We start from the raw sequence: 27,429 nt of genomic DNA, 5'->3' as shown, positions 1-27,429 counted from the left end.
AGATCCGTGTCCTTATTAATTGTCTTCTGTTGTGAATTATAACGTTTATAGCTGTTACATGCTGGTCATTAATGGATATGCAATATGAGTTTGGTAGTCCAGGACTTTTGTACGAGAGATTTGATTCTGTATGTGAATGTTTTATATTGACCTACACTGTTCTCCAGTTTCATATAACTTACTGATGAGGGGTATTGAGAGTTATATTCTATGATGATTACAATACTGCTTTATTCTCGTACAAACATTGTGCTAGAACATAAAATCTGCTAGAGGGTTGGTTGGTGATCTCAAGACAGATGATTTAGTCAGTGGCTAAGTTGGTGGTACAGACCTTCATAGAACTATGGTAGCAAGTGCTGAGCAACTTCACAATCGTTTTCAGACTGTTCGCTCTCACATTACAAAACATTTTTCAGGTTTAAAGTCGTTTTAGAGCAGACCGATCACCTGTTGCTCTGACACCATTTATTTTTATTTTATTTCTGTACTACGTGCGGCCTTATGCAACGCAGACAAAATGTTTCCCCAGGAGAGGGTATTTTGTGGATGGGGCTATGCTCGCAGGCTGGGGAAAGCTGTCCTAGGTAGCGTGCTGAATACAGTCATCTCTCCCTTAGGATCCCTGTCTTATTTTGCTCCCTGCACTATGTGTTAAAGCAGAGTGAAATGGCGGCAGAGAAGCCGGATAACTGTCCCCGAGTTCTGTGACCGCACCGGTTTATGCCGCCGCTGCGGACTTCGCCGCGGTCTTGTTACGCCAGCTCTCACCCCGTGGAATTGCCACCTATTCCATCATCCCACAACAAAGATCCCTACAGCAGCAGCCCTCTCGTCACTCGCCCGCTGCGCTCGTTACAACGGGGCCAACTGGGAGATCCCAGGTGCAGGAGGCTGTGGTTACACCGCAGCGCGGCAGCTGCAGAGCTGATTATAGGGGTGAGCTGGGACCTATAAACAGCCCCAAACCCTGCGAAGTCTCTCATCAGCAATCCTGTCACACAGGTCCTGGAGGAACGGAGACATGTCACAGCATTAACCCCTCGCAGCCTGGAGAGTGGCTTCTGGAGGCCTGTTGGCAGGAAGGCAATTAAGGGTTAATATTTCATTTGCATAATGATTATTTTCTCCACGATAACAGACTCCTGAACTCCCGGCCATGTCCCCTTATACTTCAATAATGTAGGAAAATAAGCTTTGTTGTAATATTAACTGCAACTCTGTGCAGAAGATTGGTTGCAGAAATTAATCCGTTATACCCACGAACTGTACGGAGCAGAGATTATTCCTCCAGCACAGGAAGGGTTACTGTATGTTTTGTGTTTGCAGAATGTAAGTTTCTGTGTCCAGCTGGTTGGCTACTAGACCACCTACTGACTGGCTGAGCCTGCTGGGATTTGTAGTTCAGGGATAACTGATGAGCTGTCATTTTCGCACAGTCACGGTCCTCCCTCATATTTTGTTGTTGTCCATGGCACAGTATAGGGATAAATGGATCCCTTGCTGGTGGTATGTACACAGCGTTATCCACATCTCCTGTGGGAGATATGGAGAGTGCGCTTCTCATGGTAAAACGGTTATTAAAGGTCTCTATAGCCCATAACGCACTTTGTGCCGGATTCACGTTCGGACGTTAGTCCGTTGGAGCGAGGAATCTTGCGTTAAACAGCTCTGAGAGTGCTCAGAAATAGACCTTACGCCGATAAATACAATTACATGGAATTCACGTCCTAGGGCACTCACAGCGGCGTAAGTGGCGGTGAAAGTAGGCCGTGTGGAGTAACGGCTGCAGCTGTGGGTGATTCATGTCCTGGGTTTATCGTAAGTGAACTTGGACCAGCCACAGGGAGGTGTCAGCGCCAACTGATAGTGATGACTGTTACGTCATAGTCTTTGTATTAAAAAATACACGTATGTGCGCCACTAGACTGCACAGAACATGTGTATGCAAGTAAGATATGACCGCATTGTATGTGCAGTATAATTAAGAACATCCAGCTTCATCTGTATAATGTAATACAAACAAGTATTTTTTTTTATTAATTATAGTATTATGAGTTGGTCATTTTATTTTATAAAAATATCTTTGTTGCATTCTGATGTGACTTTATACTGCACATACACATGTGTGTATCCTGCTGTCTACATATGGCGAGTAACATTTAGGCAGCGTGTACTTGTACCCAGATACAAACGCACCTCGACATGCGCGCAGACCTGAATACGGACGGAATTGCACTCAAGCTCCATAGTGTAAGACGCTGCGCTGGGTTTGACTGTATGGGGGGAATTCAATTCCCCCGAAGTAGCTCGTGTTATTACGGTAACTTTAACCTGGCTTTCTGAGCTGCTCAGTAAGGCGGCCTACGCATTATTACATGTGGGGCGGAATTCCCCCCATATGTGTATAAAATATATATGATCGTATTTGAAGTACCCCCCTCTCCCCCTTGCAGTGGTTTTTCGTTTTAGCGCCAGTTGCTTGCGGAGGGGGGTGGGGATGGGGGCGACATCTAAGTGCAGAAGACACTGTTACAGTGTGATATTATTGTGTCCCGTGTGTACTACTTTGCTGTCCTGTTGTTGGGGCTTTATTGTGGGGCAGTAATGGGGGAGGATGCCCGGTAGGGGGTGGGTGTGGATTGTTGTAAACACCCCAGCCCCCAGGCCATTTGCTTTTGATATATCAAATAGATCCTTTGTAGTGGGTTTAACCTATTCATTTCTCTGGAGACCAGAACAGTCCCTACAGAACGAGGCAATGTAGGGACTGTACTACTGCTGATAGACGTGAGAATCCCCAACTAATGGCCAACATACAACTTGTGATTTTAATAGTTAAAATAGATACATTAGTTTTGGTGCCTTGTTTACAGTCCAGATCCCATCACAGTGAGATGAGACGACTGCTCCCTACATCTGGATCTTACGCAGATAACACTATTCAGTTGTTTTCTGACCTCCTGGTTGTTTCACTATTAGGGAATCAGTTAGCAAATAAATAAAACACAACAGAGCATGTAGTGTGTGTGTGTGTGTGTGTGTGTATATATATATATATATATATATATATATTAGTGCGTGTATAATATAGATTTTACTGGCATCAAAGCAATCTAGAATTTATAATAAAAATACAGGGTAGATTGTGAGCTCTTGTGGTGTCTGGCGTAAGCAGAAGGGACACGATACAGGACAATGGGAATTACTCTATAAACAATAGTAATGTAGATAATTGTGGCACAATGTCGCCCGGTCATCCTGTAGAGGACGGAACGGGTCCAGCGAGCTGGTACTCTGGCACCAGTGAGGTTAAAGGGAGGGGGGGGGGGGGTAGGGGGTAGCTGGTTACTGCCAGGTGAAAAGTTCAGCAGGACCCCAGCATGTGGCTGTGAGCTGGGTCTGTGGGGGGTGGAGAGTAGATAAAATCTCCAGCACATTCCCCTACAGAGGGGTCCTGCTGCCTCTAGGTGCAATGCCCCCTGGGTCACAGCGCTGACCATGTACATAGAGCGTGACCGGGCCATGCTCGTATATACATACGTGTGTGTGTGTGTGTGTGTGTGTGTGTACACTAGTGTAATGTGTATTATACACCGAGGTAGGACACACAAGGGATGCTGATTTATAAACTCCTGTAAATAATATCTGTATAAACGGTGGGTTCTGATGTCATAGTTTGTGTCCCCTAAGAATCTTGTGTATTATAAGAAATAATGCACCCCGTTAATGATTACAGATAAGGTGTAATCTTGGAGATTCGGGTCCTGCATTGGGCCAGCAGTCATCATCATCAGTTATTTATATAGCGCCACTAATTCCGCAGCGCTGTACAGAGAACTCACTTACATCAGTCCCTGCTCCATTGGAGCTTACAGTCTAAATTCCCTAACACACAGACACACACACACACACACACACTAGGGTCAATTTTTTTTTAGATAGCAGCCAATCAACCTACCTATATGTTTTTGGAGTGTGGGAGGGAACATACAAACTCTCACGCCTTTATATGGGCACTGGTGACTTATAATATCCTTATAATTTACAGTAGAAGTTGCATCTTCCCGTATGTAATCTGCTCTTCTGTGATTCATTCTGCTGAGGTTATAGGAGGGGGGACAGTAATTTGGTACTATGGGTGAGGGTGGCCTCTTTCAGCCGCTGTTTTGTATTACCTGTACTCCCAGTCAGTATGTATATAGTGACTGGCAATCCTGATTGGACAGGAGCTGCTGCCAGTCAAATCAGGATACTCAATCGGTGCTCACACCTGTTGTCTACCTGATAACCCTTCGTCTGCAGTCCAAGGGGTGTCTGGGGGGTCACCAGGGGTATGTGAAGTGGGGTGTCCCTATATATTTTATAGTTTATGGATTAAATAACCCCTTCAAGCTCTTGGACGCGGCGTCCATCTTTACATTGCCGGTTAACGGAGGGACACTGGTGGGGTCTGCATGTAAAACTTATTTTATCTTCTCTTTCTGCTGTAAACAAAATCCCGAGTAATACTGTCATTATTTAGCTGCAATTAAACAAACTGATTTTATTATACGTATACGGCTTTTATGTCCACAGCCAGCCCCGTGTCTACATGGACTGAGCCTAACGCTATTTGCGGGAGAATAGAAATGATGGTTTTATTTATGTTTCTTTTTTTTTTTTTACAAGTTTGTGCTCTTGTGTCAGTTTATGGTCCGGTTTGCTGCGGGGACTCAGGGCGTGTTGGACTAGTGGCCCCTTGTCACCCAGCCGGCTGAAGGGATTTAGTGACAGATGATGCTGATCTTAGACAAGGAGCTTACAGTCCTCTCCATCCTTCTCCCTCTCAGTTGTAAGTTTGTGGTGGTGTCTGGCGCGCGTTGGGGCGAGTCCTCTTCTCGCCCAGGTTAGGGAGGGGGGAGCCCTGTCTCTTGGCTATGCTTCCTTTTGTCTCTCTCTCCCCAGGAAGACTCAATGCGTCTCCAGCGCTCCACAGGGCCCGGGGCTGGTGTTAAAGGCCTTTTCTTTTATCCACTTTCCTTTCATGGCCTGTTTGTTTGATTCTGCTGTGTGAGGGGCTTCTAGAGTCCAAGAGGGGCTGCTGCGTGTGCATACATAATGGGTACAGGGTCCTTAAACGGCCCCCTCCCCGAATGGAGCTCCCTGCTGCCGCTCTGTCTGTCCGGAGTCACAGCAGCAGAATTAAGAGACTCCGCAGTTCAGCGACAGCTGGGACTTTTAACCCCTTCCATGCTGGGATAATAGAGGATTAGGTTAAGCCTTGAGCTCATCTCTAGACATTTGCCCACCCGGTTATCTGCCACCAGATTCTCCTGTTGCTCCATCCTGAGATCCCATCGCTACTCTATAGTGTTTTGTAAGTTTTGACTCCTAAATTTGAGCCTGTCCCCAAGTTCATTGCACCACAGCGCCCTGACGTCAGTTTCCCCCCGTTCCCGCAAGCGCTTATGTCCACGTGTGGGATCTGTTCTCAGATCTGCCAGAATAAACCCATCCTGGTCTGATGATTGACACCTGTATACAAATGTCCTTTATACTGTTACCCTGTCCCCTCTCCCTAACCTCCCAGTACAGGGCAAGAAGTCAGTACAGTGTGTTTTTGTGTTCGGAGACAGTCTTTAGGGTTTAATATCTTTTATGAATATGATAATTATTGGTTGTAAACATATGTAGATTGTTAATGTGGAACACACAAGCAGTGGACAATAAAATGGAATCGCCAACAGTCCTTACATAGGGTGTCGTGGCTTCGAGTCTACCGATACCTGGAATTGTGCAGGTGGAAGCTGGTACCGATGTCCCACAAGACGGTCGCTCTGCCGATGGGACATTGTCATCCTGGAAGTTGCCCCGTCGGGAAAGAAACTTGGGGTGACGATGACTCTGTACCATTAGTCAGTGGTTAGCAGTCACCCTGCACCCAAATCGTGGCCACCAGGAACCAGCACTCCGGGCTGCAGCGTTCTGGAGGTGGGCACACGTGTGTAATGCGTCCATTTCCTCAGAGTGTGGTGCAGGGATTCCCGTCTGACCATATCCCCTAATTTGCACCCCCCTAAACTCCCAAACGTGCGTTTTATGCATTACATCCCGACTATATTTCCTGCTCCGTTTTTACAGACACTGCTGGTGCCACGGGCGGAAGATTTCACTCCACAGATCCCGTAATGTGCCGCACTTTATATTCATGTGTGAATATGAGTGGGCAGCACGGTGGCTCAGTGGTTAGTACTGCTGCCTTACAGCACTGGGGTCATGAGTTCAATTCCCGACCATGGCCTTATCTGTGTGGAGTTTGTATGTTCTCCCCGTGTTTGTGTGGGTTTCCTTCGGGTGCTCCAGTTTCCTCCCACACTCCAAAAACATACTGGTAGGTTAATTGGCTACTAACAAATTGACCCTAGTGTGTGTGTGTCTGTCTGTCTGTGTGTGTGTCTGTCTGTCTGTGTGTGTGTTAGGGAATTTAGATTGTAAGCTCCAATGGGGCAGGGACTGATGTGAGTGAGTTCTCTGTACAGCGCTGCGCAATTAGTGGCGCTATATAAATAAATGCTGATGATGTACAGTGTGCGCTTTGTTTTGTTGTGCGTGAAGCATTAGTAAGGTGACCCCACTATCGCCCCTCTTTCCTAGTCCCTGAGGTCTCCTCTTGCAGCCATAGTTACAGGCAGTCCAAGTTCTTATACTGACCATACTGGGGGGATATTTTCTTAGTGCACGAGCATCACCTGTTTGGAAGCCCCTGCTCTCAGTATGCTTGGCTGCCCTCATTTACCCAGGTGTTCCCATAGTTTTTCTTTTTCTGTGCTCTGTGTAGCCCCCCCACACACACACACACACACACACACACTAAACCTAAAACGTTGACAGCAGAAGACAGTCCCTGTGTCTGTGAGTCTGTGGGGGCCCTGGTGAACGATATAGTGGGACGTATTATTGCACTAGATGAATGAGAACATATAATCTGGGTAAGATGGAACATTTGCTTTCCAGTCGGTGACTGATGGGTCTGTGGAGACCTCTGTCTGGACGCTCCATCCTAATGGGATCATTGATGTGTGTTCCAGCGCAATATGTCTGAAATAAAGCACTTGGAAAGATCACACGACGGCACTTTATAGCGGGATCCTTGTGCAGCATTAACATTACAGATGTCTGATGCTATGTAATAATGTATCTCAGTTTAGTGTTTGTTTTGATCTATTTTTATTGCTTTTATTTGTTGTCTGTCTTTTCCCCCCAATAAATATACTTTTTCCCACCATCATTTGTACCCTCCCCAAACAAAAAAGCAAAACCACAACCCGCGTTGGTCATCTGATATCTTCCTGTATCATTATAACAATAAAATGAAGGTGGAATCACCTGGGCGAGTGCAGGGGGGGGGGGGGGTTCTCTGTGTGTGACCCCCCCTCCTCGGATTACAGCGCCGCTTGGTTTATTGCCCCTCAGCCCAGATATCGCCCTTCATTGTGTGACCCTGCAGCTTGAGTAAGAACTCGCCCACCTGGCATCTTCCATTTTCCTGGAAAGTGGGGACAGGAACAAGACGTAGGCACTTCCTACAAGACTAAAATACAATCCAAGTTCCCATAATGTGATCAGATTTGTTGTTTGTAATCTGTCTACAAACTGGTAATCAGCAGAGACGGCGTTATACCAAGAGAACACCGCCATGTCGGTGAGTGTCCATCTAACCTACGTTCCCTTATCGGACACTGAAATGTAGGGAGGAGACGGCTGTAAAATAGTCTGACCCTCCCTGTGTTACCCTTCATTATTGTTACTTACAGGAAGTGTGGTCAGCAGAGGGAAAACGATTCCCCCAATGTCACAACTTTCTCAGCAATTTTTGCTTTTACTTCTTTTTTTCTTTAATATTTAATTTATATATATATATATATATATATATATATATATATATATATATATATATATATATATTTGTGTTTTTTCCTGTTTCTTTTATATACAGGAATAGAATATCTGTTCTGTACAACTCAAAGTATCCACCAATATTTATAATAAAGAGATCTGGTGATTTGACCATGGGGGAGGGAATCTGGCTGCCAATCACTATTTTTGATGGAACGATGTTAACTCTTTGTGACTCGGATGTCATTCATTTTTGTATTATAAAATTGACACTTTATTTCCCAGTCTGATTACATCTATATACTGGACGGTGTTTTGTACACTTTGTAATCTTATATTGACGTATGGAAACTTTTTGTGAATATTTGAACATTACAATGGCAGCCTCTTATTGTCCCTCTAATGTGTAATATAAAACAAACTAATCTTTGTTTAATGTATAAAATTATGTTGTTTTTTGTTTGTTTCATGAGTTCCTGGTTAAACCTGGTAGTAATTTTGGGGGTGCAGTTTCCGGGGTCTGATCACCTCTTCCCTTTTTCGGTCACAGGAGTTGGAGGATGCCTTACACCGAGATGACGCAGATTTCCTCAGCGAGCTGGTGTCCTGCCTCCTGCGCGGCTGTTACCAGCGCAGAGACATCACGTGAGTGCCTCCTGTCATACGTGTTCATCGCTCACTATCCCTACATTCATACGTGTTGTACAGGATGATCTGAAACAGACACAGGCAACTTGCAGGGACTACGAGTCCCTGGCTGGGCATTCTGCTACTTGTAGTTCTACAACTGCTACAGGCTCACTGATATGACAAATCTTTGAAGGTGGTGAATTGAGCAGCTCTGGGAAGTTCTCTCTATATCCCTCTGTTACACCCAGGAACGGTGGTCCTGAGATACGGAGCATTACTAACGTTCCTATCCTGTATATGTAAAGATGGCTGATCCAGGAGACTGGATGGATAATTTATATATAAGCTCTGGATGAGGGGCGTTCTGTGTTATGATGGGAGTGCTTGGTTGGATCTCTGTGTTGGGAGCGCCCTCACTAACAATAAGCCCCCTCCCCTCTGCACTAAGTGAGCACTCACACTTATACTGAGTGTGAGAGTGCGCTGTCGGTAGAATTGAAATTGACGGCATCACGTGCGTAACATTCACCCCCTGACATCCGTATCTCCAGCCTGATGGTTGTCTTGTGTTCTGCTGGTCTGTGCTGAGACTTGTAGTTCTACAACGCTATTGAAACTGCAGGTTGCCTGAAACTGTTGTGTATTCATCAACATTTATTCATATAGCGCCAGCAAATTCCGTAGCGCTTTACTATTGGGAACAAGCAATAATAAGACAATACTGGGTAATACAGACAGAGAGGTAGGAGGGCCCTGCTTACAATCTATGGTGTATTCTTACTTTAATGGGACATTAAACCAACAAAAGTTTGTCCTATATATAAAATGGAAATTGTGATGTCTGTAGAAATGCTTCCTTTGATGTTATTAGTTACCTGCAGGACTGTAAGCCTTTATCTTCTATAATTGTTCAGAAGTGGAGTCACAATCCTTCTCATACAGGAAATCCAGTGTGTGCTGATAAATTACTTCCCCCTAGAAAGCAAATATTGCTTTAAATATATATATGTCTGGTTCCTGAATTGGGAAAATAAATAAAGCTTTTTTCACATAGACCCCATATGGTTTTGGTTGTAATGAACAGTAAATCCGCAGTAATGGTCGGTCTCTCCGGCGCTTTTATGCACTTCGTCAATCTGTGAGGTAACATCTCTCTCTCTCAGCGCCCAGACCTTCCATGTCTACCTGGAGGATATCATCAGTTACCGCTGGGAGCTTGAGGAGGGGAAACCCAACCCCCTGCATGAAGCCCACTTCCACCAGCTGCCCCTCCGCACGCGGCTGGAGATCCTGCACAGACTGTGTGACTACCGGCTGGACGCGGACGACGTGCTCGACCTGCTCAAGGTGCGCCCTGACCTATCAGACTAACTTCAAACTGCTCCCATATAAAGCAAAATAGCAATGTGAATATGCAGCAAATATCAGTGTACGCTGCAGACGTGTCTCACCGGGGCAGCCATCTTCTTTACAGGGCCACAGCCAATCAATTCACTGGGAACTAGTGACATCGCCGACACATCCTTTATAGAACCTCCTTGTGAAATAAATCTGCTACAGCGTTGTGTACAGTACAGCGTCAGAACTATAAAAATGGGGCGTGCAGGGAAATTCAATTAACCGCCACTCGGCTCTAAGATGGGTGCAGTTTATTGACGTCTCAGCATTCAAGGAAATCTCTTCACTGAAAAACTAGGTTACACCAGGTATTAGGACAAGCACACAGAGTTATTTAGGGGACGTTTCTAATACAAAAAAATGAATTATTATAGTACTTTTTTCTTTAATTTTCTTTCTCGGTGCGGTTTTTTTAAATGTTCCCTTGTGATGTCCGGAGTTCCCAGTAAATTGATGTGTTGGATGTTGGCTCCGCCCCCACAATGGCTGCCTTCAGTAGGAGTCATTGGCTGGTACAGTGACCTATACTGATAACTAATGTAATAGTCACAGATGTATGTAAGGTGCTGACGATAGGTGCCATTTTATATGTTTGTGGTTCGGGTTCTGAATGATCCTGTCCTAGACGCTGTGTCCTCACCTGCTGTGTCTGTGTATAATGGATATGGAGACCCTGCGTCTCACTAGGTGCTATTGGCTGGCAAAGCATGCTGGGAAATGTAGTTTCCACACACCTAGGTTGTCCAGGCCTGGTCTATAGACTTCTTGCTGTCTCCCCCCAGCACTCGGCCTCTTCAGCTGGTCCATGTATCTCTGCCATAGTGACTTGTGTTGAAGTTTCTGTGCTCTTAAAACATAATCTCTGCTTATGTGTAACATGATGGTCTCTGCGCACATACTGACTTCTCCTTCTGGGTGTGGATTTCAGGGTCTAGACGCGGACAGTCTGCGGGTGGAGCCGCTTGGCGAGGATTCGCAGGGTAACCTGTACTGGTACTTCTATGGCACCCGGCTGTACAAGGAGGAGCCTTCCTGGGAGAAGAGGCAGCGGGCGTTGGAAGAGTAAGGTTTATACAAATGCGCAGCCACCTCAGTCAATAACCGCGCTCCTAGGGGCGTCCGTCACAATCATTCAGACGAAAGAGATTTATTTTCTGGTCTTTGAGCCATCGTCTGCCTTCTGTTATTTGTCATTTTAATGACGGCCGTCTGAATAGTATATTATTGAGAAACCTTTATATCGCGCCAATGTGTGACGGAGTAAACGGCCACGGAATGTCAGGTGGCTGTTCCCCATTAAGTTGCTTCTGACCTGTTCTCTTCCTGTTGTTGCTGTTTCAGGGCAATTACCGCACCTGAGAAACCTGTACGGAAGCGGGGGCGGCCCCCCAAGAAGAAGCTTCTGCTGGAAGAGGCTGTGATGAGGTGGGTGGGTGCTGCCACGTGACCTTGTAATAAAGCGTCTGATGTAAATACTGTGGGTAAAGTATTGCAGCCATCGTGATATTATATAATAAAGATGCTTATTTGCATATCTTTGCTAAGGAGGAGGAGCTTAAATGAATCTCGTTAGTGAGGTTCTCTGCAGTACTCCGACGGCTTTTTATCGTTTGCTGCTCGTTAAGTAAATTTCTCTGTCGCTGTTGATTTTCTGTTCTGGTGCGATATGTTTGTCATTCAGAAAGTTGGATTATCCCCTTATGTCTGTTCTCTTACAGTGAGAAAATAGAAATAAAACCACCAGCGGTGGACGAAGTTCTGAGCAAGAGCGGTGAGAGGCTCCTAATTCCTGTGTTTGGTGTGGAAGGTTCTTTGCACTATTTTTATTAAGTCCTTGTGGATTTGATGTGTGTACACGTTGCTCCTGTAGCCTATATGGAACATTACACAAAGTTGAGTGATGACGTGACATTTATATATACATGTATATTATGTATACAGTGTAATAATTGTGTGGAATATACCTGTATTGCCTTAATACCTGTAAGTAGAAAACAATAGACCTTGGCGGTAGGATAGATTTTTGCCTTCATTGGCGTTATCATCCAGTCTCCAGGTGTATTATAGACGCCCCGGGTCTATCTTGTATAATGTGCCCTGCTAAGTGACCTCCGTGAGGAGCTCTGTGCCGAATTCTCCACCGCCCCAGGCTGTGGCCTCTTTGGCCTTCTCAGGATACTTTGTGCGCCGTGTTGGGATGTTTGTGTGTTCGAGACGTTGCGCGCTCTGCGACGCTCCGCTGGACGTGGATCAGAAATAGAATTAAGAGCTATAACGTGTTGCTGTTTCCTGTGTATTTAGATCGTTCCCCTGGTGAGGGACTCTGGTGTCTACTCTGCCAGACAGAGGAGGAATGGAGGGCGGTGACGGAGAGTTTTCAGGACAAGGTGACACAGAGAGAGCGCCACCTGTATAAGATTCTGAGTGAAGAATTCCTGCCGGAGATCTGCAGCATGATCACCCAGAAGGTGCGTCCCAGAATCCTCTGCGTGTGGCGCTAGTGGCCTGCTCTGCCGTGGCGGACGCTCATTTCTTATTCTTCTTTCTGTTACCCTCAGAAGACAAAGATCCACAAGGACCAGACTCTCTTCACCTCCAAGAGGTTGTCCAACCGTTCTGGGTTCCCATCGTTCCAGCAAGAGGTGAGATTCTCCTCCTCGCCCATTTATATACCGCCACCAATTCCGGGAACCGTATCTTTGTACTATGAGAGGGGTCGGCTGGCTGGTGGTGCTGCAGCGCCCTCTGCTGCTAGAAGTGTCTAACTCCTATCGTCTCATAAACTAAACTGATTATTACGTCCTTTACTAACTACGCCGGTGTGCGCTGATTATAATTGTGCTGATATGGAAGCGTCTGCTTATTAGGGGCAATCGCCGCCTATCGCGCTATTCTCATCAGTCTGATGCTCGTACGGGCCACACCCACTTTGGTGAAGGTGCCAATTTTGAAAGTGTGAAATGTAGAATAGAAATGACTGAGCCCTGGGTAACGATAATCCTGTGTCCTGCAGGAGGCGGATCCCTTTGGAGCGCAAGGGGAGGAGGAAGAACGACAGCTGCTGCTGGTCATGCAGAGGAAGGAACAAGAGTTGCTACAGAAAGAGGAGCGGAAGAGGCTTATGGAAGAGAAGGTGAAATCGGTGGAAGGTGAGTGATACAGGGTCATTTACTGACAGACGTTTATTTACTTACTGCTGAAATTCACACAGATATCGGACCAACCAATCAGACGTTGGCTTTCATCGTATCGCCTGCGCCAGACAGATAAAAGATAGTGTTTCTGTATTGTCTGCGTATGTGTAATCGTATCTTATAAGCAGAGTCGACATTGAGAAATACAATTCCTTTATATAAGTGATTTCCAGACCGTTGTCTGCATCCAGATGCCGACTGAGAATGTAAATACAACGTATAAAACTGAGCTTTGTCTGCAGAGCGAGCGCGGAGGAGGAAGCTGAGGGAGGAGCGGGCCTGGCTGTTGTCGCAGGGGAAAGAGTTACCCCCAGAGTTATCCCACCTGGAGCCCAACTCGCCCGTTAGGGAGGATTATGGAGTCCCTGATCTGTAAGTGTTCCTCCATCTGTCCTATGTGAGCGCTGTGTAGATCAGATAAATTCACGTGAAATGTATAATATTATAAAAATCACGTGAAATGTATCGTGTATATGGACGTTCCCTGTGTGGTACATATACCCCATGCTGGGACTTGTAGTTCTGTAAGAGTCGTCTGTGTCCTCAGCAAAGCGCTGAGTCAGGTGAGAAAATGAGTCTCACCCGTCCTATTCCTCTTTTCAGGCTGAGCTTTGACTTGGATGATCATTACACAGCGATGTACAAAGGTGAGTGTTCTATACAAAACAACGATCTCTGCGCACTAACTCTATCTAAATAGATAACCAATAAGCGTGCAGCTGCAGTAGGAAATCCCACCTTCCTAAAACTACTATATAAATGATAATCTGCAGCGCTCAGCCAACTAGTTTGATGGTATTAACAACCACAATGTTATTAAAACATTCAATAATTAAAACCTCAATATTCACATAAATGCATACGGAATCTAACGACAGAAGCTACGGTCAATTAAAGAACAATGTGGGATTTACAAGTGGTTTATTTATGTGAATATTGAGGTTTTAATTATTGAATGTTTTAATAACACTGTTGTTGTTAATACCATCAAACTAGTTGGCTGAGCGCTGCAGATTATCGTTTACAAAGGTGAGTGTTCTGCCCACGGTGTCAGAGACTCTTCTGTGTAAACCTTCTATTATACTGTGACCGTCCTGGTCTGCACAGGTCACAATGCTACTGTCTCTTCCTCCTCTCTTCTTCTCACTCCCCTCCTCATCCTCCTCTCTTCTCCTTCTCCTCGCTCCCCGCCGCGTCGTCCTCTCTTTTTATACTCCTCGATATCTGTCTGTCCATCCTTGATATTTAGGAATTACTTCATGACAGGCGGATTAGAATATTAATATATTTACCTGTTCTTTGGTCTCAGTTCTAGATGCTGTGAAGGCCCATAAGGATTCCTGGCCATTTCTGGAGCCGGTTGATGAGTCTTATGCTCCAAATTATTACGATATCATCACGGTAAGCTATGAGTGTCCCAATGATCAGGTGCTAGGGGTCATTACTGTAGTCCATCGAGAGTCTTTCTGTCAGCACGTTGCTCTCCCTAGCGGGGACTTACCTGCAGACCAGGTCAATCCCAAAAGATCCTGCAGTTTAGAAATGTGTATTATAAACCCCCTACCCACGGATTTACCGAAAGCAGAACTATCTATCTATTTTTTTCTTTTAAGCGTCATTAAGAGTCAGACACTATTTATTGTATGTTTCCTATACTGTACCTTTATATAGTGCCAATCCTGTTACCCAGCGCTGTACAGAGAATATGTAGTAGCTCATATCTCTCACTCACACGGACTAGTGACATTGTCAGAAGCCAATTATCCTACCAGTATGTGTTTAAAAGATGGTAGCAAACGGGAGCCCAGGAGGAAACCCACACGAATACGGGGAGAACATACAAACTCCACACATAGGGTCCAGGTCGACAATGCTAACTACCATGCCACCCTATATATACAATGCTTATCACTGCTCTGCATCAGAGGGGTCTTGGTACAATATAGTGCACTAGATCACTGCCCACAGAACACTGAGGGGACTTGTATGCAGGGATCATGTATTCCCCTTTTAAATTTTGTTCACATTGTTGGGTGGAATAAAGTTGTTTGAAATCTCATTGAAACATTATTGGAATTGAGGTGAAGAAGCGAATGTTACATTGTTACAGAGTGCATTGTGGGATAGAGAATGGCTGCTTTCTCTATAGTCTTCCATGCATCTTGCTGTAATTCTCCCCAATGTGCAGCTGCCGGTGCGTTACTGTGAGAAGTCGCTGTGTCAGTGGCGGATCCAGTGGCGATCGCCCCCCCCTAGCAGGGGCTTGCTGCCGACAGCTACACACTGTGCAGGTCCGTTCAGCAGTGACAGTGTTCTGCCCGGCTGCTCTGATTGTGTTTTAAACACAATCAGAGCAGCGGGACAGCACACTGTCACTGCTGAATGGACCTGCACATACTGTGCAGCCGCCGGCAGCCTTAGAAATCGAAAAGGGGGCGGGGCCTAAATCCCCCCCCCCCCTACATCGCCCGGGGTATAGTCATTTCCTAGATCCGCCCCTGCGCTGTGTATTATAGAGGTTACCGTGTAAGATAACGGTGTAAGATAACGTTATAATCCGTGACTGGGGTGTTGAACCCACTGGAATGAATTAAAATAGACTAATGGTCAATTATATCAATTTTCATACAATATACAGTGACCTACAGCAAACTGAGTGTCAGTAACACTGCAGATTATTCCTGGAAATTGTACAAATATTTCATCACTTTTGTATAGTAAAACATGATCCGATTACCCTGAGGATTAGGTATTAGCAGGTGTATAACCCTCGTGTAAGAGGACACAGAAATATTAGCAGCGTTCTTTGAAAAACAAAATATCTGTATTTTGCTACATTGCAACAAACTTTATTTTTTACTCCCTTCACTATCGGAGATGTGACAAAGTCCATTTTGTTACAATGTAGCAACATCCAATACCGTGATAAGAAATAAACCTCCGATAGACTTGAAATTCTAGACATTTTGCAGGTACAAGTCGTGTTGGGGCGATGCCCCAGGTTCTGGTCTACGGTGGGGGGAGGATGCCCGTAATGCGGAGCAGGGGCAGAACGTTGTAGTATGGGCACCCTCCCCTTCCCCCGTGTTTCAGGTTGGGGAACAGGCGGTAGTTACGACATCAACATAATCTGCTTTTCTTCCCCAGTGTCCGATGGATATTTCCAAGCTGGAGCAGAGGTTGTGTTCTGGGTATTATCTCACTAAGGATCAGTTTGTCAAGGACATGAAAACCATTTTTAAGAACTGCGTCAAGTACAACGGGCAGAGTAGTGGTAAGTGGCTTTACGGCTGAGAATCTCGTATATGGCTTCTCTTATAGACCTTACACGGGAGATGATGCTGCTTGTGAAACGTTTTTTTTTTGAGTGGGTATCAATCTGACTTTTCTGGTCCGTGTGTGTGTGTGTGTGTGTGTTTGTGTCCAGGCTGAAATATTCTGAGCTGGCCTCAAAATTCCCTCCGTCCCGACTACGGCTCCTTGTAATGTTTTTGTGCTGGGAGAATTGGGGAAAGTATATATTTACTACCCGCAGAGCTTCTAGGTCACACAGCGCATCGTAGGGTACACGCCCATATTACGGTGCTTACATCTACCCCTGGTATTGTGGAGACGCCTAAAACTGCACATTGTGGAAAGGGTTAAATGCCCCTTTTTCCTTCTGATGGATGCAGCGTCCTTTATCATTTATATTAATTGAGAGCGATCAGCCATTGGTCTAGACATGCGCTTTCCCGGGGGGGAAGTGTTGTGTGCCCTCCCATAAGATGGGGGTCTTTCCTCAATTCATCTCATCGTAATCTTGATTTTGTTGGGAAAAGTCTAGCACTCAGACGATGCAAATTCCTGCACTCTCCGTAAAACTGGGTGTGGTTGGCGATAAGCAGGCACAGGAGGTCACAGAGGGGCGTTTACCCTGCAGGTTTTTGTGGTTGCTATATATTTGACCCCTTAGATATTTATCTGCTAAAAATACTTGGAAGCCAGTGTTGATGATCAGTTTTACTGAGGGTGGAAATATTTTCAGAAAAGATATTGAGTCCAACATTCTAGAGGTGACCCGTCACTCTGCGGCTATTGGGGAACCAAGTTCCTGGGCTGGCAGTGCATGCTGGTACTTATAGACGCTTCATACCTACAACTTGACCAGCGTTCTTAATCTACTGTACAACTGTATTCTCTGACGAAGCTGTAGTGAAATGTTTTGGCGGTTCCAGGCGCGTTTCTATAGTTTATTGTGTGTTAAATATTTAAAACATTTTCTTGTTTGCATGGTCTGGGGTCTATCACTGCTGGATATACGTCCGCTTTGTATTGTCATAACCTTATTGTTGTTGTTCTATCACTTTATGTTCATCAGCAACTATGAACTCTTATGTCCGATACATTTCCAATCACTGGATGCCCGTTTCATGTTTGGGATTTAGAGGGGGGGGGGGGTTCTCTCCTGATTGTATTTTGCGGAGTCTAATACTGGCGATTTGTTTGCCCACTGCAGAGTACACACAGATGGCAGAGAATTTGGAGCGTTGTTTTAAGAAGGCGTTGCTCAAGCACCTTCCTGACGAGGAGGCTGACTCGGAAGGCGAGAGCTGGATCCGGACGGATGAGGAGAAGCCCCTGAGGAGGCGGAGCCAGGCCAGACGCTCCAAGGCAGGGGGCTGGAGAAAAAGCAAAGAGGACGGGGGCAGGAAGAGGCAGAGTTCGGAGAGTAGCGCGATGCAGCAGTCTTCTCCGAGCGAGGACGGAGAAGAGCGACTATGGCAATCTGGGAATAAAACGACCAAGGCACCATACCCTCACCCGTTGCAGTACGGTGGCATGCCCCGGCACGCCTTCCACCCAGGAAACATGGTGAGAGAATTTGGCTTGGAGACTGGATATCGGTTGGGCAAATCCCTGTGCCCCAGATTTTCTTAGAGTGTAGATATGACCTCGATGTGTTTGGCCTCATCCATGTGCCGAGGTATCGGGAATATAAACAGTATAGTAGAGTTTAGCTTCTCCCATAGTCCAGCTGAAGACGGAGAGAACATCTTGTATATAAATACATTTATTATGTTTCCATCCAGCCCTCCGTTCCGGGAATGCACGCACCTCTGAGGGGCTCCGACACCGGCCTCGGCTATGGACCCATGAGATTTCCAGAACCGCACCCAGGCGATCCCGTTCAGCACGTCCAGAATTACAGCACACGGGTACGTTTGTAAGAATTGAAGCTTGAATAGAACTCCGTTCCCAGTTATTCGTTACATAGTATCACCAGCGGTGTCAGAGACCTCGAGCTTGTTCCTGAGGGTTCATTTGACCTCAAAGCGTTGTCCCCTAGTCTGTTTCATATAGAGCTGTATGGATGGACCTTAAGACTTCATATAGTTGTAATTGATTATCGTTAATATGATCTGTGTCTTCTCATTACAGTCTGTTACGGGAACCCCCGAAACGTCTGACAATAAGAATACGGATTTCAGACCACAGCAGGGACCCCATGATACCTCGGACCCCCCTTATTCTAATACCGTGTCTGTCCAGGAAGGCGGCAAACATCCCCAGAAGCCGTATCCCACGGGGTATATACCGCTCATGAGGCCCCCTGTCCCTGATGAAAGAGTGCCCCCTTCTGGCACCACATATCCACCGTACAGATATGGACCTCCCCCGCCTATGTGGAGAGCAAACGGCCTCCAGAACAATGCTCCAAGAGCAGGGCCCCCCCACTACGCGCCACTGTTAGACCCTCGCCTGAGACCCCCAGGACCCAACCTCAATAACAGACATTTGTTTGGATCTTCTGGGAATTCTATGCTGGACAGTCCGGAGATGGTTGCGATGCAGAGACTTTCGTCTTTTGTCTGTACCCCAAACTTGGGGTACCCTTCTCGGTCGTCGCCCGCTCCCTTCCCAACCAATGAAAAGCTCGGCATCGATAACGGGGCAGACGGGAACCTCCCTCCCACCAGACAGACGGACCCAGCGTCGGATGAGAAGGGTAATAGACTATTTTCACATGGATTTTGTCTTATGTGGATTATATATGATATTCTATATAAACATTCCCGAAGCTGGTTATTGCTTGGCTATGAGCAGGTTATATACATGTGAGATGTGGGGTTTTGTTTTGTTTATTTAATGTTCTACTTTTAATAAGCAAATCATTCTTATATGCCCCTGCTGGACGTCTTTTTGAATTGCACATCTCCCATCTACAGGGGATAAGAGATGTAATTCTGAGCTCGAGACCTAAAACCTGATCCCAACGTTCCCAACTTAAAAAATGAGGCGTATAAGCCACATACCCACCTTGAGGTACCGACCACACCCTCTTTCCATAGGATTTTTTTTTAAACAAAGGGGGCGGTTCGGTTCCCGTTGTACCCACCAAGCAGCGTCTAACCTTCAGGATACGGGTTTTCACTGCTTAGTGCAATAGACATTGGTCACTTAACCTGTACATCTCTTCCAGTCCTCTTTATACACTGGTCACCTGCAGGGTTCTTGGTGCTGATATATCTTTTTATAGCGCATTAGTGCCAGACTGAATTTATTTTACCTCTTAAGACGAATCTAACTGGGCTTTATTATCTCACCAGGTTTGTCTCCCGCGGTGCCGGTGACCTCCCGAGTGCAGACTCCGCCTCCCTTAGCTGTACCGCAGACCGCGCCCACGAACGGGGAGCACAGCACAGATCTTCCCACTGAGCAAAACCCTCAACCCCTGGATAATATGCCCACTGATGGGGATGGGGAGAAGTCGTGGGCTTCTGGCGGTCACGTTGGCAGTGGCCGGGTGGAAGTCGGTCCTCAGAACGGTTCCCTTGGTAAAAGTGGACCAGAAAAGTCAATGGATTTACCCAAGTTTCAGGAATCTGTTGTAGGAGCCTGTAAACCTGAGCCCAAGGTGGTCACTCGCCAGGAGGGTACTCTACCTCGACCACCAGCCGATGTGATGGGACCAGACAGAGGTGTCTTTGCGCCTATGATTGGTGGCAGCAAACCCAGGCCGCTCATGGGCCATCATGCTGGTAGTGAAAGGTTTCCAGGACCTCATCCTTCTCATTTCCCTCCTCAAAGATTTGGAAATGATCATATTCAGCCTTCCCCTGGGTCATATCCCAGATTCCACCACCGGGGTGAAGCCTATCCTTACCAGCAACCACAACAGCCCCAGCCGCCATACCTTCATTACCAGCGGCCTCCCTTTTATCCTCAGGAATACCCGCGCTGGCAACACCCTGGAAAACAGACTCCTCAGCATGTAGGTGGCTTCCCCCACCAAGGCGATGGCCTCAACTTGCCGGGAGTGGGAGAATTGCGGAGTCTTCTCATGTCCCCTCTGCTGGAGGGCGAGCCGCGGGCTGTGCCCGGCGAAAACACAGAGGAGACGGACGAGAGAGACAAAAAGGGCGACGATTCCTCGGACCGGCCGGAGAGCCCCAAACAGTTTTTGGATTTAGACAGTCACAAGAGGCAGAGTGGGGGTTTTGTGTATGGGGGGCCACATAATTGGGGTAATGGAAACTTCCGGCCCCAACACAATATGATGTCTCAGCCGCACTACCCAACGCAACACCATTACCAACCTCGTGGATTTCAACACCAGCCTCTGCATCCATCACGGCACCCCGTACACGGGCACACCAACGGCCAACGACCACTGGGCCCCGGGTACCCAGCCATGGAGAACAGTAGGGGGCACTTTCATGCTGTGATGATGGACCAAGGTGGCGGCATGGCCCCATTCACCAATATGTACCGGCCACAAGGGTAAGGACACCGAACCTTTCCAAAAGTTTGATGTTTGTTTGTAGCTTGGAATGTAACCGGCAAACAATTTGCACCATCTATGTTCTGAGCACGAGTACTTCCAGGAAGGTCAGACATTTCTAGCACATTTCCCCCCTCTACTGGTCCATATAGCATTTAATGGGGCCATAACCATTATTTTCAGTACCCTCAAAAAATAATATAAACCCCTCCGGTTACCTCTGAGTTGCACAGTTTTTTTTCTAGGTTTGCCCCCATGTACCTGGGGACCGCCCATCGTTCCAGCTCCTCAATCTCTGGTCAGTGATTAAACAATGGATCCACAACTTGTCACACAAATAAGTGTAATTCCGGGAATTGTTTTAACCTGTTGTGTATTTTCAGCCCTGTAGCCACTGACCGGCCCCTCGCCACTAATTCAACAATCCTGCAGTCTGTACTCATGTAAGACCCCCATGAACGCACATTTCAGTGCCCTTATAGGTGACCATGGAACATATATCCTTATAATACACCACATGGTGCTATATAAGAGCTGCGGTACCTACTGGGGGACCCTGCTCTCATCACACCAGTTATTATATGGGTGAAGCCCACTGAGGAGGCCGCTCTTTGGGTTCAGTTTGCTGGTTTGAGGTGGTAAATTCAGAATGTATAAATAGATTGGATTACCAGAAATCGTACCTGTGGTTAGTAGAGGATGCCACGGATATGGCTGTACATCCTCGTCAGAAATATAAAGCATTTATAACCCATAGTGATCATTGCAGATCCTAGGAAGTACTTGCAGCTTGATGTTGTAGCCTCTAGTGAGAGGAGAAGGGTCTACGATGAAAAGTGATTTTTACATGCAGTTCCTAGGGAGTACCAGCAGGTGGCAGCCTGTGGAATCTGGGGAGACACTTATGGGGATCGATCTGTAGAACAACTTGGAGCTGAGGTTGATGGTGATCGGTTTATTTGTTGTATTACTAATTATTCACACATTCTGCTTCTCTGCCCAGGATACATCTCCCAATGCAGCCACAGACATTCCCCAAGGGCAGGCCCCACGTTCAGGGGGAGATGATGCACAGACCTCCGACAGTACCACTGGATGAGGTGAGCAGAGATTACTGTATACATACGTGTGACATGTTGTAGATTTATATGTAACTGCCAGAATGACAACCTTTCCCCAGTTATGGTAACACAACGTCTGTTGTCTGCAGAGAACCCCAAAATATACACCTCATTAATGTACTCCGTCTGCACCATCTGAGGAACAGCAGATATGACACAAGTGCAGTCTCTTATCTAGCTGTAAACTATACAAAGCCATTCAATAGCAAGAGACATTTAGTAGCACTCGCTTGTATCTAATATGTTGATAAATGGATATATATTATATTTATGCTACCTAGCGGTTAGCCGGTAATTGTTCAATAGATGATAAAAACTAATAGAGGTGCATTTTACACCGCAATCTTCCTGCATTAATGTGACAGGAGCCTCATATCACTACTCTGTGCTGCTGGGGGACCCTGCTCCTTCCACTATATAACTCTCAGTCTGTGGCTTCCTGCTGCCTCCATTCCCCTCTTCACGTCACTGCCCCTGTCACATGCAGCCCTGTCCTCACTAACACATCACTCATCTCCTGATATACTCTGTGCTGCTGGGGACCCTGCTCCTTCCACTATATAACTCTTCCATTATGAGTACGGATTTCCCAGTGTCTCTATTTGACAAGTGACCACTCCTTTCCTGTTTTTCTCTCCACAGACTTAACATGAACAGATCTTGGGGGCCCTCATTCATCCATTGTAGCGGGAAAGAGCCTGCGTCTCACAGGACCAAGATCCCACCACCCTAAAAGGGTTTGTGCCTTCTGGGATCCACCGCCTGTGTTTGCGGAACCACTGCAGCATTTCCCCATTTGCGGCAGAATGTGGTCATATGACACTGTAACGCCTCCGCCGGGCAGCCAGTCCCTACGAGGTTTATAGACCCGACTTTCTCAGGAATCCAGCGAGCGGCCTCTGGGGGCCGGCTCCTCTGTTTACACACTACTACTACTGCCTGCTGCCTTCATCTCCCCGTCTCCCAGTGTTTCTGTTGGAATTTGCTGTAATTATGTTCTTGGTTTTGTGTTTATTTTCCAGAATGTATTGTGTATATAGGGGCCCCCCGTCTCCCAGCCCTATGATGTTTTGTGGGTGCTTTAAGATATTTTGAGCCCTTGGATACAATGGGATCCATAAGATAAGTTGTTCAGCTTTAAAGGACCGGTAAAAATAAAATACAAGTTGTGTTATTTATAGAGCTGCAATTATCATTCACAAATATTTATGTGAAACGCGTTTGGTTTATCCGAATGGAAGATATCTGAGACTGCGTGGGGAAAAATCTTCTAATCTAGGTGCATCAGACTTCCTGACTATAAGCCTATTTGAAGGACAATGGACTCCGCAATGACACAATTTGAAAATATCAAGTTCTTTACAAACTATGGATTCCTTTTCATGTTGTGTCCGCTTGCATTTCGGCTTTTGTTGCCCTCTAAGATGTATAATGCAAAGCTCTGAGCCTTGAGTTTCATCGTCTTCTCTACCACCTGGTTAATTACTGCCAAAATCCTTCCGTAATTACCATCTGAATGGTCAACGTACCAGTCATCGTTGTGTCTCTTCAGTCCATGAATGATCGGGGGGGGCGAATATATCAAGTTTCTCTCTGCCCCAGCTGTCCTGACAGGTTTTGGTAATGGATTAATGACCTGTTTAGATGAGCCGCTAAAAAAAAAACTTAAAAGGGATCATCCGTTTATACGCAGGGGGCAGTCATTTTGTGGGCTGGACCAATATCCTGGAAAATGCTGCCAATCAATGACCTAGGAACCAGCGCCTCCCAAATATCGCCCCAAGGCGTGTCTCTGTGACGTCACTAGTTCCTGATTATAGGCCGCAGGCTCGTGGGTATTGGTCCAGTCCGTAAAAATGGCCGCCCCCACTGTGTGTAGGCGACCGATGTGCTTTAAACATGTTTCTGCTCCTCTTAAGTTTCCAACTGTTCATTTAATGAGGATTTATTTTTTTGGCGGAACAGATTGTTTTGGGGGCCGGTCTGTCCTGTCTCAGTGATTCCATCGCCCATAAATCCCACATGTCACCAGCGATATATAATACACACCCGTATACGTCGGGAGAGGAAGTGACATAATGATGATTTAAAGAAGTGTTCTCTGATGTACACAAGATTCCACGTCTGTCTATTGATGTAGGGACCACTGGAGAAGCACACGGGATAATAGTTTGCACTAGGTAACCCAGGCACATGTTACATACATGTTTCATAACTTACGTAAATGGGGATGTTTACCGTTTATTTTGTCAATTTTACAAGACGCCTCATCCTCTTACATCAACTCTCTCCTGAATTTCACTTTGAAACATCCCTGTTCCAGCATTGTATGTCCCACAGCTCCATCCGTGTGGTCGCTGACACAGTTTGTGGTCAACGTGGGCCAAGAACATATGAACAGATATAGGGCAGTGCCCGGTCATTAATCCCTGTGACAAAGTCATGTGTCAGCCCGTATTACAATCTGCTGTGCGGTTAGTACAGCATGCCGCGGTTTAAGGGTGTTGTAGTTTATCGCGCATTAAGATTGGAAGGAGGGAGAGTTTTATTATAGGGATTAATGACGCGTGTGACTATTTTATCTTCCCATCTGGTTTCCACGTACTTTGCATGTTGTAAAATCATTTAATGCAAATTCCTGAATATGAGCAGAGCTCAAAGATCCAAAAATGTTTACGCACACGTGAATGCCGATCTGCTTAAACAGGGATGACCTGAAATTAGTCATTAGGGACCAAAGTTCTGGGAGTGGATTACTGGTCTCATCTCACATACGGCCTCATTATTATTATTAATGAACATCTCTATATCTCTGATCGTCTTGCACTGATCCCGGGAAATTCTCGTCTCCCGATGTCCGTTTTCCTGACCAAGTTCTAAAGGCTCTCCCAAAAAAAATGTGAATTTATATTTATTTTTTTGTACTTTTTGCTATCTTTGTGTATATATCGATTTTCTTTTGTATTAATTGGATCCACACAACCTCCACTTACCTCAGCAGCTCCGTGTGTGATTAAATAATATTTTTTTTCTGAGAGCAGATACATTTTGTTTTAAGTTTTGTTTTATACTATGACAAAGAATGTGTGACGGATTGACTTTTCATGTTAATGTGTTTTTTTGTTTTGTATAAAATTAATTATTAGAATAAACACATTAGTTGACTTTGATTAATGATTCTTATTAATTAATAATATTTCTTTCTGGCGGGTCCCAAAACCACCATTGCATACAATATTATGAGGAAATGATGGTGATTTATTAAATAGAGTGCACCAGTCACTGTGGCTTACAGCGTACCAGTCTCCTACACGCCGGAGGCGGCCATCTTGTGAACCAATATTCATGGGAAGGGCAGCCTACCGAATCACAGGGTGACTTCACTAAAACGTTTACCACAAGGCGCCCCCCGGTTCCTTATGAACTGATCGGCTGCCTTGTCATGAACCTTTGTCAAATCAACTAAATGGTTAATAGCCCACATCTCCTGCACTCAATGGAGGCGGCCATTTTGTTTCGTTGATATTCATACTTGTAATCAGGACTTCAAGAGTCTATCTTATATAATATTTTTCTTTATTGCAAAAAATTATAATTGGCAAAAATCTAATGTACAGTTTGCTCTGAAATGAGCATTAATGACGCGTGTGCAGAGCTTGTGAGAAAACCATTGTAATCCCCGAGTGTTATGTGTAATGTGACAGGATTTCTGTCATGAAATGCTCCTTTATGGGGTTTGTTTTCACTTTTCTGGGCCTGGGGACTGAAGGATGAGGTTATGTAACATGGTGGGAGGGTAGAGAGCGGCGTCTCTCCCACCCCCACACTGGGAATATAAAACGCCCCCTCAGGCACTGAACAGAACTGTTTACATTCTGGTTACACAGTGTTCCTCCTCCTCCTCCTGATTTAACCCCTTCCCAGCTGAGGGGTGCACGGTCTCTTCGGTGAGAGGAGTTTTTAACCGTTGTCCTTCACACAGAAATAGACATTGCGCGTAATGTGCCGCAGTTTGTTTAGCGGCGTGGTTGCGACGATACAGGCCTGCGGTACGCCTCTGAGCAATATAACTGCAGAAGTCTGTGCTAGCGTGGACTTGCGCTCAATGTTGCTTCGTGCACGGCGGAACCTATGAGGTCGGCCTATCTTCCTGGGAGATCTCCCAATATTCCGCGATTAGTCAACTATGCCTCTATTTGTGCAGTGCTATGGAATATGTTGGTGCTATATAAATAGAGAAGGTTAAATCACATCAGCCCTTGTCCCAGCGAAGCTTACAATCTAATTGAAACAGAAGCCAGTTAACCTACCAGCATATGTTTTGGGCTGGCGGGTGGGAACCCATTCAGTCATGTCATAATATAGTGGAGTTCTCACACGTGACATTGAGCCATGTATGTGGTTAGTATGTGCAAACCTGGGGGAGGGTCCCTCACGGTGTGATCGTCTGACAACCACACACAACGGTCTGTGGCTGGATCTTGTTGCGATTGTGTCTGATAACGCCGCCTTTTAACGTGTGCGTTGACCGTTAGAGGGAGCAGCTGTTGGGTGTGTAATGGGACTGTGTGTTAATAAATCAGACAGGATTGTGCCATTATGTACTGTGAGGTTGATATTTAGACTTCTAATGACTGGGAGCTTATTCTGTTTCTTTGTTGGACTAATGTTCTCAAACATTAAGGGAGCGAAGGTTTGTCATTAACCCGGGAGCCTTGGGCCGTCTGCAGAGCTGACTGACTGAATACGCTGCCTGAGTTGTCCATCCCTGTATTAGGTCTGACTTGGGGGATTGTTGGAGGCCTGTAGCTGTTATTACTGATAACATCAGGACCTGTCTGGGCTACCTTCCTAATAGTCTGCTGAGCAGAATCTCTTCTATAACACAATGGAGGATCTGAGTCACAATTTTATAAACAGTAGCACAGACCACACGCCGGTGGATCCTAGCGCTACACGCTAAGGTCTATGTTAGGGAAGATGCGTCCATTCTGCCCATTGCGTCGGACGGCTTCCTGCGTCGTTGGGGCCCTGTTAGCGCAGTAAACGCGCTCAGGCCAAGAGGAGTCCTCTGCGGTCATCCTGCACCCTCATTAGTGTCCTGTAATAATTCTGTTGGTTTTCTATAGGATCGTTACTGGGCCTTGGCATAGTTGTTTTGGCCACACACGCTGCGGTATCGCAGCGGGTGTAGCCTGCAGATCAGGCTTTCCAGGCATTTGCTGTTGAAGTGATCAAAACATTTTCATTTGTAAATCTTCACTCACAGTGGTAAATGTTCTGCAAGTGGTCCTTTCACAATTCCACAACTGTGACTCAAGTAATCTGGTATAATACATTTCTCCTTGCACATTATCTTCTTTTAATGGTAATAAAATGTGTCCGATGTACTTACTCTGTATACAGTGCAGGTAAAGCCTGATTCATGTTCGGACGTTAGTCC

General features: G+C 46.0%; 1 protein-coding gene across 1 annotated transcript in view; it reads left to right on the top strand.

Annotated features, from left to right (window-relative positions):
* Window positions 1-25,119, top strand: part of CECR2 (CECR2 histone acetyl-lysine reader) — a 32,465-nt gene extending 7,346 nt beyond the window's left edge. Inside the window, exons 2-19 of the mRNA XM_075210709.1 lie at window positions 8,429-8,523; window positions 9,672-9,855; window positions 10,835-10,968; window positions 11,248-11,331; window positions 11,625-11,677; window positions 12,208-12,374; window positions 12,465-12,548; window positions 12,920-13,055; window positions 13,343-13,472; window positions 13,704-13,747; window positions 14,410-14,501; window positions 16,248-16,374; window positions 17,599-17,954; window positions 18,173-18,298; window positions 18,522-19,089; window positions 19,691-20,864; window positions 21,869-21,965; window positions 22,629-25,119. Of these exons, the coding sequence (XP_075066810.1) occupies window positions 8,429-8,523; window positions 9,672-9,855; window positions 10,835-10,968; window positions 11,248-11,331; window positions 11,625-11,677; window positions 12,208-12,374; window positions 12,465-12,548; window positions 12,920-13,055; window positions 13,343-13,472; window positions 13,704-13,747; window positions 14,410-14,501; window positions 16,248-16,374; window positions 17,599-17,954; window positions 18,173-18,298; window positions 18,522-19,089; window positions 19,691-20,864; window positions 21,869-21,965; window positions 22,629-22,634 (3,657 nt within the window). The 3' untranslated portion in view covers window positions 22,635-25,119. The remainder of the gene's footprint in view (window positions 1-8,428; window positions 8,524-9,671; window positions 9,856-10,834; window positions 10,969-11,247; window positions 11,332-11,624; window positions 11,678-12,207; window positions 12,375-12,464; window positions 12,549-12,919; window positions 13,056-13,342; window positions 13,473-13,703; window positions 13,748-14,409; window positions 14,502-16,247; window positions 16,375-17,598; window positions 17,955-18,172; window positions 18,299-18,521; window positions 19,090-19,690; window positions 20,865-21,868; window positions 21,966-22,628) is intronic.
* Window positions 25,120-27,429: the final 2,310 nt, after the last annotated feature.

This window comes from Mixophyes fleayi, chromosome 4 (genome assembly GCF_038048845.1).
Source record: "Mixophyes fleayi isolate aMixFle1 chromosome 4, aMixFle1.hap1, whole genome shotgun sequence".
NCBI lineage: Eukaryota > Metazoa > Chordata > Amphibia > Anura > Limnodynastidae > Mixophyes > Mixophyes fleayi.
This window is presented reverse-complemented; position numbering and strand designations above follow the sequence as displayed.